The sequence below is a fragment of the Microcebus murinus genome, chromosome 26 (assembly GCF_040939455.1).
Source record: "Microcebus murinus isolate Inina chromosome 26, M.murinus_Inina_mat1.0, whole genome shotgun sequence".
In the NCBI taxonomy this organism is placed as follows: domain Eukaryota; kingdom Metazoa; phylum Chordata; class Mammalia; order Primates; family Cheirogaleidae; genus Microcebus; species Microcebus murinus.
Genome location: NC_134129.1, coordinates 16,657,598 through 16,675,341, shown reverse-complemented (window position 1 = coordinate 16,675,341; position 17,744 = coordinate 16,657,598). Strand labels below are relative to the sequence as shown.

The 17,744-nt window shown below is 46.0% G+C and overlaps 1 protein-coding gene across 3 annotated transcripts in view; it reads right to left on the bottom strand.

Annotated features, from left to right (window-relative positions):
* The window catches only part of USP46 (ubiquitin specific peptidase 46), a 55,824-nt gene that overhangs the window by 14,339 nt on the left and 23,741 nt on the right, over positions 1-17,744 (bottom strand). For all 3 annotated transcript variants that reach the window (XM_075997947.1, XM_075997945.1, XM_075997946.1), the window contains exons 2-4: positions 13,903-13,983; positions 10,677-10,890; positions 8,123-8,352 (exon numbers count right to left, since the gene is read on the bottom strand). In XM_075997947.1, the coding sequence (XP_075854062.1) occupies positions 8,123-8,352; positions 10,677-10,890; positions 13,903-13,983 (525 nt within the window). The remainder of the gene's footprint in view (positions 1-8,122; positions 8,353-10,676; positions 10,891-13,902; positions 13,984-17,744) is intronic.

The following is a 17,744-nucleotide window of genomic DNA, read 5'->3' as shown; positions in this document are numbered from 1 at the left end:
TTAAACTAAAGACTGAACAAATAAGAAGATATCTAAATGCCAACAGCAACATCTGAGTGGCAGAATTATAAATGATTTATTTTTTTATACATTTGTTTCTGATTTTTTTTAATAATCCACAGGGAGTATATTTTTTAATTAGCAAAACTTTTTTACTTAACCCAAATGGCCCTTCTCTGAAAGGAAACAAGAGGAGTGCAACCAACTGAAATCATAAATAAATTAGTTAGCTATGATCAGGTTCCACCCAAGCTCTTATACAAAGGAGGGGAAAAAACATTTTGTTCTCTGGAATGCAGACTTTTCTCTACCTAATGATTTCAGGGAGAGGGAGAAAAAAAGCTAATTTATTAGCTGAAGAACGTTACTGCATCTTTCACAATTCTAAAATGCAAACTGCTTCTAGAATTAGAGGATGAGAAAGCATTGCTCAGGTGAATCACCTATATGGGACATCAAAACATGGCACTAAACCTTTCCATGTGGATTTTTCTCTCCCCTTGCCCTAGACTGACATGGTCAAAGGCAATGAATGACCATGAGATTCATTTTTCTGGGGACGGGGTGGTTGGTTGGAGGTGTTTTTTAATTTTTTTTTTTTGCATCTCTTTCTTCCAAGAAAGCTGCCAGAAAAGAAAACCATGTTCTTCCCACACACACACAAGGATCTCATTCTGGTCTAAGTGAAAATACAGCTTGTCTCCAAGGAAACATGTCTCACCGAGAGACTCCCATATTCTCAGCAAGCACAGGATACATCTTATTCTCCTTTCTTTGCCCTCAATCCTGGGTGATTTTGTGAACCCCCAAAACCCCAGTTTAAAAAGGCTAGAATTCTGAGGCTCTACCTGCTGTTCTTCTTCTTTTTTTTTTCACTTTTTTTTTTATTTCGGCATATGTCTTCTTTTTTAAAGTAATTAATTACCAATCAATTAATGGAACAAATTAATATATAGGGCATACATAGAAACCATGAGCCTTGCTAAAATTCTTAAGTGATGAAAGTCACATGCAAACGTGCTTCTAAATCTCTGGATTCCTTTCCTGGGCTTAGAAAAGGTGGCAGTTCTGGGCTGCTCAGCCATGAACTGACAAGGTGCTGGCTCCGAGCGGCACCAAGTGGTGGGCTTGGTCCAATCGCTGGGACTCAGCATCTCCACCGAGTGCCTGATCTCCCCTTCCCCCAGCCCCAGCCCCACTCCTGCCTCTGAAGGCCACAGCTCTGCTGGTCGATGGGAAACTCCGCAAACAAAGCAATTAAGGACTGTAAAATTGGTACTTCATAAAGCAGTTCTTAAAACAAACTTTTGGTTCCAGTAACGACTATAAAAGCCACTGAGAAGCACTGAAAAAAAAAAAAAAAACACAGATCTGCAGAGCAAAAAACTCAACTCGAATAGACGGGGAGAAAATTAAAATAAACAACAACAAAATTAAGCTCCAGCTGGCCTAACAAATCTCATGAACCAAAACAAAGGAATAAGCAAGGGAGCACTTAGGCTAGAGTGGAAAATCCCCAAGCCCCAATTTCTGAAGTGCCTTTTATCAAGGCTATCTGGAAAAGTCAGCAATGAATCACCCCCAAAAATAGTCTCTCCAAGCCTACTGCAGAACGAAACTGCTTCTCTCCATTAATCTCTCGGTTGACATTTGCACTACAATCGTAACATTTACGAAGGGCGAGACCCAGAAAAGGAAAATCACTGTTTTCTGAGACCATGAAGGCTGGCAGGAAGATTGCCCACAATTGGAGGATCTGGCAGCTGAGACAGCGACAATGGCAAGAGGGCCCCCAGGGGCCAATTTGGGGATCTACGGCAGTTTAATCCCACCAGGAGACCTGGCCATGCTGACCCAGCACCTTTACCCAAAGGGGCTCCATGGTTCTCGAGTAACCCTGAAGGAAACCTTCCCAGTTAGGTCTCCCTGCATGCACCCTGAGGCCTCAGCATTTCACAGTACCAGAGAAAGCCTGCAGGCTATGTGTTTTCTTAGAAAGCAGGGAGCTTTCTAACAATTAGAGCTTTCTAAAAATGGAATGCATTGCCTTGGGAGATTGAGTTCCCGGCCTCTGGACAGGGTCCATCAGTCGCTGGTGACGGACTGGCCAGGACATCACAGAAGAGACTCAGCGCTGGTAGAAAACCAGATTAGAGGACTCCTACCGTGTTTCCCTGAAAATAAGACAGGGTTTTATATTTATTTTTCCTCAAGAAGACACCCTAGGGCTTATTTTCAGGGCATGTGTTATTTTTTTTTTTTAAGTACGGTACAACCATCTCCATTGATTCAAATAGAGTGGAGTCGTCTTCTTCTGGAACATCATCCTCACTCTCCAAACCCCGAATCCCATCCTGAATGTCTTGTGACTCTATTTCCTTTAGAACCACCGGCCCCGATCTCTCCTGTGGAGCACTAGAGCTCTCACGGGGCAGATGAGAAGGGCTGCTCGTGTTCTTTCCCGCTCCTCGACGACACGCATGGGTTGTGCATGGGCCATGCGCTGGGCAGCCACGCCCCTCACTAGGGCTGATTTTCATAGCCACGCCCCTCACTAGGGCTGATTTTCATAGCCACGCCCATCACTAGGGCTTATTTTCATAGCCACGCCCACCACTAGGGCTTATTTTCATAGCCATGCCCATCACTAGGGCTGATTTTCGGGGTAGGGCTTCTACTGCGTACATGCTTAGAAATCCTGCTAGGGCTTGTTTTATGGGGAGGCCTTATTTTCAGGGAAACACGGTAGGATCCTGCCCAGTTGAAAGATCTAAGAAAATGAAGGTGATATCCACATAACTCCAGGGAAAGAACACTTGGACCTCAAATCATCTACTCATTTCAGCGGGAACAAATGTAGGATTTTCAGATCACCCCATCTGCCAGAGAGACACAGCGACACACTTGTACCTGCTTCTGCAAACCAAGTATGAACAGCTGGAATCCCACCATAACAAATACTATGGCATCATCCAAAATTTTCGGAGGAATCTTTGGGCATAGGCTTCCTATGGACGGAGAAGTCCAGGAAATAAAAAGCTAGCTAATAGACCCTCCAAGAAATATAAAGCTAGATAATAGCTTTTGCTTGAGGATGCAATATTTGCATTTGTTGGAGTCAGCTGACCTGTTCATATACAACAAAGTAACCACAGATGTGACTGAGCCAATCAAGGGGTCCCCAAACTATGGCCTTCGGGTCACATGCGGCGGCCGAGGACATTTATCCGGCCCACTGGGTGCTTTTGCCGCCGCTGCCTGTCCTGCTTAGCAGCCGACTCGTCCTGGGCTTGCAGTGCGCATGCGTGGAATGTGCCCACACTCTCCAACAGTCTGGGGGACGGTGAACTGGCCCTGTTTGAAAAGTTTGAGGACCCCTGAAAGTATTCCTGGAAATCCACAGGGAATACCACAACATGGGTTAGTAAGTATTGATCCACAAAACTGAAGGTAGCAGATACCTCCAAGGTAAAGGGTGAGAGGGAGAAGAAATTTAATTTGTAAAGAAGCACGCAGGGGGTTTCAGGGTTATCGGTAACATTCCACTTTTTAATCTAGGTGTTGGGCATATAGGTATTTCTCAAGCTATTCTTTAAAATGCATATATTGCCCATACCCACACACTTTTTTTTTTTTTAAATATTTTTTACTTTTTTTCTTTTTTACCGTACCCATTAGGTGTGAATACACACTTTTTTATAAAAATATTTCCTAATTTAAACAATAGTTTCAGGACTACCAGTCTAGACCAGGCTTTACTACAAATCATTCCCCAATTCCGGCTCATGAGATAAGTCAAAATCTTTTCTCATAGTATACAGTTTTCCTTATCAAGAAACATGATGAACATTTTCTTTTCTTTTTTTTTTTGAGACAGAGTCTCACTTTCTTGTCCAGGTTAGAGTGAGTGCCGTGGCGTCAGCCTGGCTCACAGCAACCTCCAACTCCTGGGCTCAAGCGATCCTCCTGCCTCAGCCTCCCGAGTAGCTGGGACTACAGGCATGCACCACCATGCCTGGCTAACTTTTTCTATGTATATTAGTTGGCCAATTAATTTCTTTCTATTTATAGTAGAGACGGGGTCTTGCTCTTGCCCAGGCTGGCTTCGAACTCCTGACCTTGAGCAATCCGCCCGCCTCGGCCTCCCAGAGTGCTGGGATTCAACTGTTTGTTGAATAATAGCTACAAGCCAAATGCTATCTTGGCACCAGAGAAAGAAGTCACACAGATACTATCCCTGCCCTCCTTAATCTCAGTAAGGAAGATAGATGCTGAATAAAAAACACATACAGATAAATATGTAAATATGATACAACTACAAATATGGAAATATTATACAAGTGTTACCATAAAAAAGCAGAGTGTTGTGAGAGAAAACAAGGAGACTTCATTAAGTGGGGGGGGGGGGGTTCCAAGACGGCCTCTCTCAGGACTGAACACAAGCCGAAACCTGAAGAGGATTCAGCCAAGCAAAGGGGAGAGATGGTGTACACTCCGGACAGAACATGGCACGTGCAAAGGCCCTGGGGCAGGGTAGAGGCTGAAAGACTTGAGAAGCTACAGGAAAGCCAGAGTCAGAAAGAGAGTGACAGCACGGGATGGCCCTGCAGGGGCAGATAGAGCCAGATTCCGCAAGAACCTGTGGGCAGTGGTATTTTCTATGAAACTGGAGGCCACTGCTGTACTTTGGGTAGGACAGTACCACGGAGGAGGCAAGAGAAAAAGCCAGAAGCCAGTAAGAAGCGACTGTAGGAGTTCAGCTGACGCTGTCAGCCGGGCGTTAGGGGTGGCCCGAGCCAGGGTGGGAGCAGTGGGGACCGAGAAGAGGGAGATGGAGACATTAACGAGAGACACGCCCAGACAGAATTCAGCGACGGAACAGACATAAGGTGAAAATGGTGCCAAGGAGCACACCCTAGTTAAAACACAAAGACTGCTGATCTGTAAATCATAGTGTTTACAATACAGTCCTAATTTTCACATTTAAAAGTACATAAAGTGGCCGGGCGTGGTGGCTCACGCCTGTAATCCTAGCACTCTGGGAGTGCCAAGGCGGGTGGATTGCTCGAGGTCAGGAGTTCGAGGCCAGCCTGAGCAAGAGTGAGACCCCCCTCCCCCGTCTTTACTAAAAATAGAAAGAAATTAATTGGCCAACTAAAAATATATATACAAAAAATAGCATGGCATGGTGGTGCATGCCTGTAGTCCCAGCTACTCGGGAGGCTGAGGCAGGAGGATCGCTTGAGCCCAGGAGTTTGAGGTTGCTGTGAGCTAGGCTGACGCCACGGCACTCACTCTAGCCTAGGCAACAAAGCAAGACTCTGTCTCAAAAAAAAAAAAAGTACATACAGTTATTCTCAAAATAAACTGAGCATCAAAAAGAATGAAAAACTGCAACGGATGAAAACACATGAAATATGTTAAAATTCATGAGTTCATCACAAAACAATAACACAAAAGACAGAGAAGGAGATAAAGTGTATCAAAGGCCCTAACATTGTTGGACAAGTGGTAAAAAAATGAACTAAGTCAAGGACACATGTTGTCATCTCTAAAAGAACTGCTAAAAGAATTTGGAACTGGCAATATGACAGATATCCAAAAATTTTTTTGAAAATATTTCATTGATCTTCAAAAGAAGGTAAGAGAAAAATGAATATAAAATAGGTGGGTTACATAAAAACAAAAAGTACAGAGGTAGAAACATACTGCCATTTTACTGTCTGTGTTAAACTACAACACCAAGGATGTTTCCAGAATGTGGGAAATTCCACAGGACAAAGAACCTGATTTCCTCAACCAATGAATTGCAAGGGAAAAGGGTAGATTAGGAAACACTGACCAAATGCAATGTGCGGACCATGTTTTGGATCCTGACTTGAATTAATCTGCTAAAAAAACAACATGACATATCAGAAAAACCTGAACCTTGAGCGGACAATAATTTAAAGGAATTGTTTTTAGGTGTGATAATGGTATTACACTTGTTTTTCTTTTTAAAAGACTTTTTATACGACTTTTAGAGAGAAATAGCAATGTAATGAAGAGATTACAAATGACAAGACACGTTATCTGGGGCCGGCTTACTAATGAATCCAAGGGCAGAGGGGCGTGGGAGAGAACAAGGTGGGTCAAATTGTTAACAGTCACCAATCCTGGGAAAATACACACATGGGATTTACCATGCTTGTCTCTCTACTTTTGTATTCCTTTGAATGTTACTGGAATATAAAGTATTCCAGTAAACAGAGGGAGAAAGGGAGGGAAGGAGGATCTCTAGACAGGTAAGTATATGCAGAAAATGTTTTGCCAGGGCAGATTTTTAAAATGTTCCAGTGGGTTATATCTGGGCTAATGTGATCACAGTTTTTAGAAAACGTTACAAATTCATCATCTCTGGGTGAGAAGATTACTGGTAATTTTTAGTCTCTTTTTGCTTAGCTATGTTTTCTAATTGTTTCTATAATGAGCAAATGAGAATGTTGATTCCAAAATTGTTTAAAAAGATAAAAGGAAAACTGCCCAGAAAAACTAAAAAGCCTCTCTGGTTACATGGATGTTGATTGTGTAAATCCACATTTCTTAGCCATTTCTGGGTCATGGTTGGCAATGGACTGAACGAAAGTCTGTGTCCTCCCAAAATTCACAGGTTGAAACCCTGATCTTTAGTGGGATGGTATTTGGAGGTGGGGCCTTGGGGGGGTGATTAGGTCGGGAGGGTGGAGCCTCATGATGGGATCAGCACCCTCATACAGACAGACATGAGAGTTAGCTCCCTCTATCTCCCCCGGGGACATGGCAAGCAGGTGCCCACCCACATAAGAGAAGGCCCTCACCCCAAACCACACCCTCCGCTCAGACGTCCAGCCCCCAGAGCCGTGAGAACGGAATCTCTGTCGTTTAAGCCACTCATTGTCACCCTGTGTTATGACGAACACACAGGCCTCTTGCAGAATCTGATGAAAGCCACTCTTCCCCGAAAAATGCATCATTTTTCATGAGATGTCAAGAAGCTGAGACCCCCTAATGAACCTATATGTTGTTAGTAGTTATAATAAATGACAATAATAGCTGACGTCTACTGCATGCTTGCTGTGTGTGTCAGCCACGGTTCTAAGTGTTTTACGAGTGTGGGTTCATTTAATCCTCCCCCCATCCCTACGAGATGGACACTCTCATCATCACCTAGAACCAACCACGGTTCTAAGTGTTTTACAAGTGTGGGTTCATTTAATCCTCCCCCATCCCTACGAGATGGACACTCTCATCATCACCTAGAACCAACCACGGTTCTAAGTGTTTTACAAGTGTGGGTTCATTTAATCCTCCCCCCATCCCTACCAGATCGACACTCTCATTGTTCCCATTTTACAGATGAGGAGAGTGAGGACAGAGAAGATGAGTAATTTCCACTGGGTCCCACAGTTACTGAATGAAAGGGCCTGCTGACAAACTCAGGCAGCCTGGCTCCAGAGCTCGGCTCTTGACAAGCCCAATGAAGGCCACCCATAGAGTTTAAATTAAATATACCAAGCAAATATGACGTCCTGAACCATGCTCTGGAGAACGTCTTCAAACTCAATTAACACTAAGCGCCTACCAGATGCCAGAACCATCGAAATACATCGGCTCACCAAACCCTCGGACAGCACTGGGACTCGCCCCAAACACCCAGCTACCTGTTGTCGTATAAAAATGAGACTCATCAAACCTGTCTTCCGACTTCAACATCCGACAGCCGCCTCCCTCTGAGTTGGGGTATACGGTCTAAGCCACACATGACCTCCTCATGACCAAAATCTTTTCAAGATAACTTGTCCAGGTTTAACCCAACAGTTCTATTTACGAACCCTAAAACTTGGCCATGGTGCAAAGCAGTTCAGCATTTAAGGGGGTTTCCCTCCGTGACCCTGCTCGGGCCCACTGAGACATCTCGGATGGATGCAAGCTTGCAGAAGTTTGCCCTTGAGTTCCGCATGCATGAACAGGATTGTCCACCCATCCTGAAGGCAGTTGCTACGTGCAATAATACCACATCGCGCTTGCATGCAACCCAGCCTGTACAAACATGCACACGTGAGTGACACGCGAGCCCCCCCCCACCCCACCCCCAAATACTTACAGTTTCACAGTTCAAGCATCGAGTTTCATTGGTGAGCGTTCCCTGAAAAATCTCATGAACCCAGGTGAGTTCTGGTTTGTTATTCTCCGCAGGTTCGTTCATGTTGCCATTTTTGAGTTTTCCGTTTTGTTTTTCCTGTTTCTTCTCTTCCTGCAGGATGTCCGCGATAGTGTTCAGCAAATAATTTAAAAATTCGTGAGCGTCCTGCTGCATGTAGTTATCAAAGAGATCTGGAAAGGAGGAGGTGGCCACGCTTCAGTCTCCGGTTCTCGAAAAGCAAACGCACATGCTTCGTTTTGCGGGCCATGCCTCGGTTTTTATACTGCATGGACGGGCGGGTATGGGGTACAAATATTTGCATTTCTACTACGTGGCTTCGATAAGTAAGTTCCAAAGGCATTTTTGTTGGTTTGCATTTTCTGCCACCCACCCAGGACTCAACTTCCCCATCTCCCTAAAAGTCATCATGTTTATAAAAAGCCACCCAAAAATTTTGATCTGTTCTACAAAAGAACAGGAATTCCCTGATAAAATGTCAACTTTTAATGTGATGTAACCACCCATGATCGATTATTCATTGATTGGGTAATTTATCTAGAGCAACTGGGGTCTCTTCTCGAAGATCATATTAAACCCTAGACCAACCTGCAAGCAGCTTAAAAGGAAACACACAAGGGAGGGGAGGAACACGTATGAGCGGGTTATCTATCGGCAGTGTGTTCTGAAACCAAGTACAGAAGATTCCAGAAGCCCATTGCTGGTTCCCTGCTCTCAGGACAAACAATCAAGAGATGAATGCGGCTGTGAAACTTCATTATTAATCACATCCACAACTAGAGAGGGAGAGAGACAGAGACAGAGAGCTCTGCTTCCTTCACTACTCCAATTATTTTTATCCTGCCATGTTAAACCATAACGACTTCAAAAGACAGCAATCAAATTAAACAAGACTTTATAAAACAAACATCTGATTAGCTGTGTGCAAGTCTGGTGGAGTCCGGGTGGATCCAGGATAAACACTGGCTGCCGTAATCAAACAGTTTCACGGTCATAAAAATGACCAGCACGAAACTTCTGGAATGCACACCTCGTTTCTATCACCACCACCCCCAAAAGAAGACAGAAAGGCCAGAAAAATCAGGACATTTTTTTTTTATCATACAAAGCTATCAATTTGATATCCTTCAATTATTCTAATAAAAATCAGAGGTATTATTTTTAAAACAGCAGAGGTGCTGATTAGATAATACGAGATTACTTTGATCACTCACGACAAGTCTAGAAAACAGAACTATTTTGTTCCATTATTGCACCCACCTATTTACTACAATGAGTGTCTCATTCAAGAAGGCTGCCCGGGACAATTTTTTTCCTCTGGCAATGACCCTATCCAGAAGGCAGCAAATAAAAAGATCATTCAAAAACTGGGATGACAAATGTGCCTTTTAAAGCCTATTTATTCACATAATCCAGTTTTGCTGTACGCATACTGGGTAGAGAAGAGATAAATGTTTTTTTGTTCTTTTGTTTTTGTTTTTTAAATGATACTCGAGTAGTTGCCCAAACTTATTTCCTTTTCAAAATAAATAAATAAATAAATAATGGCTGGGCGTGGTGGCTCACGCCTGTCATCCTAGCACTTTGGGAGGCTGAGGCGGGAGGATCGCTCAAGGTCAGGAGTTCGAAACCAGCCTGAGTAAGAGAGAGACCCCCGGTCCCTACTATAAATAGAAAGAAATTAGTTGGCCAACTAAAAATATATATAGGCCAGGCGCGGTGGCTCACGCCTGCAATCCTAGCACTCTGGGAGGCTGAGGCGGGCGGATCGCTGGAGGTCAGGAGCTTGAAACCGGCCTGAGCAAGAGCGAGACCCTGTCTCTACTATAAAAATAGAAAGAAATTAATTGGCCAACTCATATATATATACATATATATATATATATATATATAAAAAACGAGCCAGGCGTGGTGGCGGCATGCCTGTAGTCCCAGGTACCCGGGAGGAGGCTGAGGCAGGAGGATCGCTTGAGCCCAGGAGATTGAGGTTGCTGTGAGCTAGGCTGACGCCATGGCACTCACTCTAGCCCGGGCAACAAAGCGAAACTCTGAAATAAATAAGTAAGTACGTAAGTAAGTAAATAAATAAATAAATAAAATAATAAATAAATAAATAAATAAAAGTAATAATAAATAAATAAAAATAAATAAAATAATAAATAATAATGAATAAATGATGAAAAATAATAAATAAATAAAAATAAATAAATAATAAATAAAATAATAAATAGTAATAATGAATAAATAATAATAAATAAATAATAATAATGAAAAAATAATAAATAATAATAAATAAATAAATAATTTAAAATAATAATAAATAAAAATAACAATAAATAAAATAATAAATAAATAAAAATAATAAATAAACAAAATAATGATAAATAATAAATAAATAATAATAAATAAACCCAGCTGTTCATTTCGAGGGCACGCAGAGCACCCCGCTAGTTTCCCTTGGTTGGGGGCAGCCTCGGGGCGGGCGGGCGCTCCTCACCGTTCTCCTTCCTCAGGCGGGAGATGAACTTCTTCGGGGGGATCACGCCGACCTTCTTCTTCTGCGTGGCGATGCTGTGGAAGAGGTCGGCCAGGCAGGTGAGCAGGTTCTCCTTCTTCTTCTGCTGGGCCTTGTAGGCCAGCACGTTCTCGCGGAACGGCCGGCAGAAGTACAGCGCCTGGAGCACGGAGTTGCAGTAGCACGTGTTCCCGAACTGCCAGAGGACGACAGGGGCGGCGGGCACGGTCATCTTCTGGGGACAGGCGGGGAGGGCAAAAAGAGAAAAGGCCACCCCCCACCCCCGAGACCCGGCCCAGGGCTCCCCGCACCGGGGCCCGGCCCGCCGCCCTAGGACACCAGCTCCCAAAGGGCCGGTGACAATCTGGTCGGCAGGGATGACAATGGGCGAACGTGCCACCCTGCTGCTTCTGCAGCCCGCGGAAGTCTCTAGAAGGGTGACGGACACGCTGGCTGCCTCCTCGAGGAAGAGTCTAGAGAGACCTTCTGGTGCTTATGAAAGGGGAGAGGAAACAGCTCCAGAATAGGAAGACCCAGGGAAGCAGCTGGCTAAAAAAAAAGGAGGCCATCCATGGCTTCCCTTAATAGTATGTCTGAAAAATAAAAAAATAAATTTAAAAAAAAAAGAGAAAAATATTAAAAATAATAATAATAAGGAAGCCACATTTGCAAGACATCAAAACTTCCTGCGACACAGAAAATACAAAATCCAAGTCAAAGAGAGACCCAGCAACTAGGAACCCCTTGCTCGGCTAGAACCAGCCTGAATTTGGCAGGGGACCAGTCTCCCTTTTTCTCTCTTGCCAGCTTCCAAGTGACCCTGTCCCCTGGGCTCAGACCCCACCTTCCTCAATTGTCCCAGTACGACAGAGGCAAGAAGAGACCTCCCCATGTCCCCCCCTACCATCCCGCCCCAGCTTCCCACCGTCCCAACCTCCAAACTGCCCTCGATCTTGTTTCTGCCCAGGTGACAACTGTCGCATGAACGAGGCCACCCAAATCCCTAGCGTCCCACCATGGGACCTCGGCCCGCACGGTGGATGCTGAGACCGCGGTGACACAGGGAAGAGATTTCACTGGTTTTCACTGGCTGGAAGACCAGCTCCGTGGGGCAGAGACCGCCACGGTGGGATTTTCCGTGCACGGTGAAATGCAAAGATTGTAAGGGAATAACGAGATTAGCACCGCATGTCACAAAATGCTACGTGCGGTGCAAGCACACCTTGCACACCTTCTCAAATCCGGTTGTTGGCTCGTGTGGCGTTCGCCCAAAAGCACACAGATGCCACGCCATGCTTAACATGACATTTCTACACGTGCTAAGACAGAAGCCGTCCTATTTTTAGATTTTAATCTGCTCTGACACAATTATGTAACAGGAGGCAGACCTCTTTTTACAGAGAAGCTGGAACTTTGATAAATCCCCACCCTCAAGGGAACAACCCAAATGAAGCTATTAATAAATATAGATCTCGACGATTCTTTCCACCAACTAGCAAATGGCCTTAATGCTTTTTTTTTTCTCTGCAACCTGCACTGGCGTTTCCCTTAGCCAGTGCAGAATTCCCATCGAATAACTATCTTCACAGCGCTGAGCAGAGGCCTGTGCATACTGGTTAAAAAAATCTGTATTAAAATTAGAAGTACACGCCTGTCATCCTAGCACTCTGGGAGGCCGAGGCGGGAGGATCGCTCAAGGCCAGGAGTTCAAAACCAGCCTGAGCAAGAGCGAGAACCCGTCTCTACTATAAAAATAGAAAGAAATTAATTGGCCAACTAATATATATAGAAAAAAATATCCAGGCATCGTGGCACATGCCTGTAGTCCCAGCTACTCGGGAGGCTGAGGCAGGAGGATCGCTTGAGCCCAGGAGTCTGAGGTTGCTGTGAGCTAGGCTGACGCCACGGCACTCTCTCTAGCCTGGGCAACAGAGTGAGACTCTGTCTCAAAAAAAAAAAAAAAAAAAAAAAGAGTCACTGGTGATGAGCTGGTAATGCCTAAAGATCCAGGTGCAACGAAGCACACTACAACAAAGACTGCCCGAAGAGTTCATCCAAGAGAACACGTAAAAGAAGATCTGGCTAAAAAGCCTGATAAAATCACATTCGAGTTATGTATCCAAAGGAAATTCCTTAAAGCACAGGGGAGAAAATGTGAATTCGGCCCCAATAATGCAGTAATTTACACACTGACTGCAGGTGAGTTGTATTTAACTCAGGCTGGTTATGAGCCCAGGGCCAGGTGAGGCAAAACCCTGCAGCTGTTTCCCAAAGTCCTTCCTTGTTGATGTTCTTATGGTTACAGTTAATATCGACAATTTCATCCTAAAAACCTGGACGGCACTGCATATAACTCACACAGAGAAAAACAATAAAAATAGGCCTGATGCCACATTCATGTTGCAAAAAAACAAAAGAAAAGAAAAAATATTAAAGTATTAAAGAATAAATATTAAAGTAGAAAGAAAGAAAGAGAGAGAGGAAGGAAGGAAAGAAGAAAGGAAGGAAGGAAGGAAGAGAGAGAGAGAGAAAGAGAGAAAGGAAGGAAGGAAGGAAGAAAGAAAGAAAGAGAGAGAGAAAGAAAGAAAGAAAATAACAAGTTAGGATCATTTTGTTTTAAGGGAACATCATGGCCACAAGGAAAAAGAAAGAAAAGAGAAGAGAAGAGAAGAGAAGAGAAGAGAAAAGAAAAGAAAAGAAAAGAAAAGAAAAGAAAAGAAAAGAAAAGAAAAGAAAAGAAAAGAAAAGAAAAGAAAAGAAAAGGAAAATAACAAGTTAGGATCATTTTGTTTTAAGGGAACATTGTGGCCCCAGGGAAAACATTTTTTTTCTGTAAGCGTGCCAGTCAATGGGCTAAATCCTTTTTTGCTGGGACAACTCACACTTTGAAAAATAGATTGAACTGCCCCCTCCCTCAACACCTGCCACTTCTACGAACTGAACGGCACGGCCGATTCTTCCAAAATTGGCAATGGTGAAAACTGGCGACGGGGCCGCACAGCAGGAAGCCGGGGCGACTTCATCTCTGTTGACAGCCGCTCCCCGTGCCCGCATCCCCGCCCGAGCCCCGCCCGCCCCGCTGCCCCCTCCGCCCTTCCCCAGACAGAAACCATCTTCCGCGAGGGCGGTCCCCGATGCCAGGGAGGCTGGGGCCACCGCCTGCTGCCCTCAAACACTTGATGGAGAGGGTACATTTTTAAGTACTCACGTTGACCAATCCAAAGTAGTGCTCATTGATCGGAAACTGCTCTGGACCAATGTCTTTCTCCAGAGCAGAGGCATTGGTGCCCTGAAAGAGGAAAACAGCAAAGGTTCAAGTTGAGCTCAAGAGAAGCAGGAAAAGCAAAATGACCCTTAAAGAGAGTCCACCGCTGGAAGGAGCAGGTCCCCTGGTCACCAAGGTGGTGCTGGTGCAGAGAGAAGCAGGGTCAGGAGCAAACCAGAAGGGGAGCTAATAGAGTCAGCCCCGTTCCTCTCCTAAGCCAACGTAGTTATTTACGCCCCCCCCACCCAAACCTGTTCTACCTGCCTTCAACGCTCTTCTGTTAGGAAAGGACGCTTAGGACGGGCAAACAAAGCCAAACGAAACTTCCGAATAAATAAAGCACTGCCATTTCAGACAGCTGCTGCAGCTTTTGCACTACTTAGTGGCACAGAGAATCACATTACCAGCCGGGCAGGCGGTGGCTCACGCCTGTGATCCTGGCACTCTGGGAGGCCGAGGAGGGAGGATCGCTCAAGGTCAGGAGTTCGAGACCAGCCTGAGCAAGAGCGAGACCCACTGTCTCTATGAAAGACAGAGAGAAATTAATTGGCCAACTAAAAATATATAGAGAAAAAATTAGCCGGGCATGGTGGCGCATGCCTGTAGTCCCAGCTACTCGGGAGATCGAGGCGGGAGGATCGCTCAAGGTCAGGAGTTCAAAACCAGCCTGAGCAAGAGCGAGACTCCCGTCTCTACTCTAAAAATAGAAAGAAATTAATTGGTCAATTAATATATATAGAAAAAATTAGCCGGACATGGTGGTGCATGCCTGTAGTCCCAGCTACTCGGGAGGAGGCTGAGGCAGGAGGATCGCTTGAGCCCAGGAGTCTGGGGTTGCTGTGAGCTAGGCTGAGGCCGCAGCACTCTCGCCTGGGCAAAAAGTGAGACTCTGCCTCTAAATAAATAAATAAAATAAAATCTAACGGTTCCCAGGTGCATCAAATTGGTCAGCCACACGAGACTGCACCATGATCATAACGACAGCTACTAGGTGCTCTTACTATGCGCTATTTATTCTTACAACAATCCTGTGAGCTAAGTACCATCATTTCCCCCGTTTAGCAGACAAACTACTTAAGACTCAGAAGGACTGAAGAACCTGTCCAAGGTCCATAGCCAGTAAGTGGCAGAGCTAGGACTTGAACCCAGGACTCCGACCTGGGTTCCCACGAGCTTAACCAAATGCCATGCACAGGGATGCCAACTGGTGAAACCACTCACTGAGCCCCAGTAGGGGTCAGTTCAGTGGCATCTGATTAGTGCGACTCCCCAAGGCCCGGCTGAGTCTGCTGCGATGAGAAAAAGTGACCAGCGCTCGGTCCAACCAGGGAGGCAGTTTAACAAGTGGGTGGCATTAGGCTCTGTCGTCGTGTAAGCGAAGTCTCCGTCTATACTGTCACACCTTCTCCGGCTCTCAGGGAACACGCACAGGTCACAGAGACCAAAGGATTCGGGAGACAGGTGTTTTAAAAGGAATAAGATGCTTACGTTGCATTTAAAAAAACAATCTACTGCTACTACGTACGTAGTCTTGACTGTCATAATTGGCATCTCATCTCCGTAGGGTGAGAGCCTGGCAAAACGGCCACTTGTCACCAAGCAAACATGAAAATGCAAAAGGACCCGACTCTAGGCAAACAGAACTATAATAAAAACTTGGCACACGGCATGGCCTTATCACAGCACCCTCTGTTTCCACTTGTTTTCCTAAGTTCCTTTACTCTGTTCCACCAAAGTAATAAACTCCTTTACCCGTCGCCTGAGACTTCGGGTTTGGTGATCATCTGTGTGGGGGACAGTCTCAGCCTCTTTTCCGCAGTGTGCCTGGGAGGGTGGGGGTGCGGCTGGCTGCCTCCCCAGTAATCTGACTCCCCCTACGAGGCTGGATTTTTGAAATCCATCAAACTGCTGCAGGTTTTTATGATAGAGAAAAAAAAATCGCTTAAAAAAATTCCAATAAAGTTATACCTCAGTCCATGAATCCGTGTAAACGGCGCATATTAAATACACCTGTGGCCATTTTTCGAGCTAAATTGGAAAATGTGGCTCAGAGCCTGGGAGGGACGTCGTCAGATGTCAAAGTATATCTATCGCACACGGAGATGGACCTCATTTAATCTGTGGCCACATATTTGAGTCAGTCCATGGTTGTTTTTTTTTTTTTTTTCCATCTTAATAACATGTTTTTTTTTTTCAATTTTCTACCGGATTTATTTATTTATTTTTAATGTTTTCTTTTTCTTCATTTCGGCATATTATGGGGGTACAAATTTTAAGGCTTCAAAAAATGCCCTTTCCCCCCCTCCCCCCACAAGTCTGAGTTTCCAGCTAGTCCATGGATTTTGCCATTTGGAAATTCCGAGGTTGAGTCTACTTTTCCCTACCTCACTACTTCCCACCGTTTGACTCTCGAGAGCGGAGGACAGGGGCCCAGGGGCCAGCGTCCCCGAGCAATGCCCTGGGAACAGAGGCAGCGGCCACCAAGATGGCCCGGCACAGCGGGGGAAGAAGATTAGCTGCGTCTGCAGGGAAACGTGGTGGCTCTTCCCGGGGTCAACGCTCCCTCGCCACCCTCCAGCTCGAGCCTGCTCGGCCCCTGGGTCTGGAGGGGTGCGGAGGAGAAGCCGGCAGGGCCCCCGATCCTCGGTGCTGCCCCCAGCCCACGACACTGTCACCCTCCTGTCCAAACAGCCCCCTTGCCAAGGCTTCATGGAAGACGTGCCTTGACCCCACAGCTCTTGTCATCCTCCTGGGTGGCCTCCACGTCTCCGGGACGGGCCGTCCCACAGTTGCGCCCGCAGCAGCTCCGTGTCCCATTTTCCAACTGTCATCTGTCCCCCTCCACTTCCGCTGCCCACTCCCCAAGACACCCCCAAGTCCCGGCACAGCCGGCATGCCCGCCTGCAGCTGCCACGGCCGACCAGGCTCAGCCCTGCTTGCTGCCTTCCTCTCGCCCCCTCCTTGCACCCACATGCGGGTCCCGCTGCCTTCTTCTGCCTTCTTTAGTTAAGCATGCCGACAGCCGGGTGTGGTGGCTCATGCCTGTCATCCTAGCACTCTGGGAGGCCGGGGCGGGAGGATCGCTCAAGGTCAGGAGTTCGAAACCAGCATGAGCAAGAGCGAGACCCCCGTCTCTACTAAAAACAGACAGAAATTAATTGACCAACTAAAAATATACAGAAAAAATTAGCCAGGCATGGTGGTGCATGCCTGTAGTCCCAGCTACTCAGGAGGCTGAGGCAGGAGGATCACTTGAGCCCAGGAGATTGAGGTTGCTGTGAGCTAGGCTGACACCACGGCACTCACTCTAGCCAGGGTAACAGAGTGAGACTCTGTCTCAAAAAAAGAAAACAAAAACAACCGTCTGTTCTGAACATTTGCAGATGAATCGGATGATTTCTGAGATTTCAGACAACCGGGTGGCGAGGGGGGGGAGGTCGTGCTACTGAAGCTGAGCGCTGCTGAGCGGGGGCTCTTCGTGCTTTTCTGTGTCCACTGGCACGCACGGGTGAGTGGGGGCACGGGAGGCTCGGAGCCAGTGAGCAGATGTGACGATGGAAACGGAGGACAGCCAGGGACCCTGCAGACGCCACGCAGGCGACCTTGACCATGGAGACAGGGCCGTGCGCCGAGGAGTACAGGCAGCCTCTAGAAACCAGAGGAGGCAAGGAGACGGATTCTGTCCTGGAGCTTCCGGGAGGTGTGCAGCCCGGCCATCCTGCATGACCCTCAGAACTGCAAAATGACACATCTGCATCGGTTCCAGCTACTAAATTTGCGGTGAT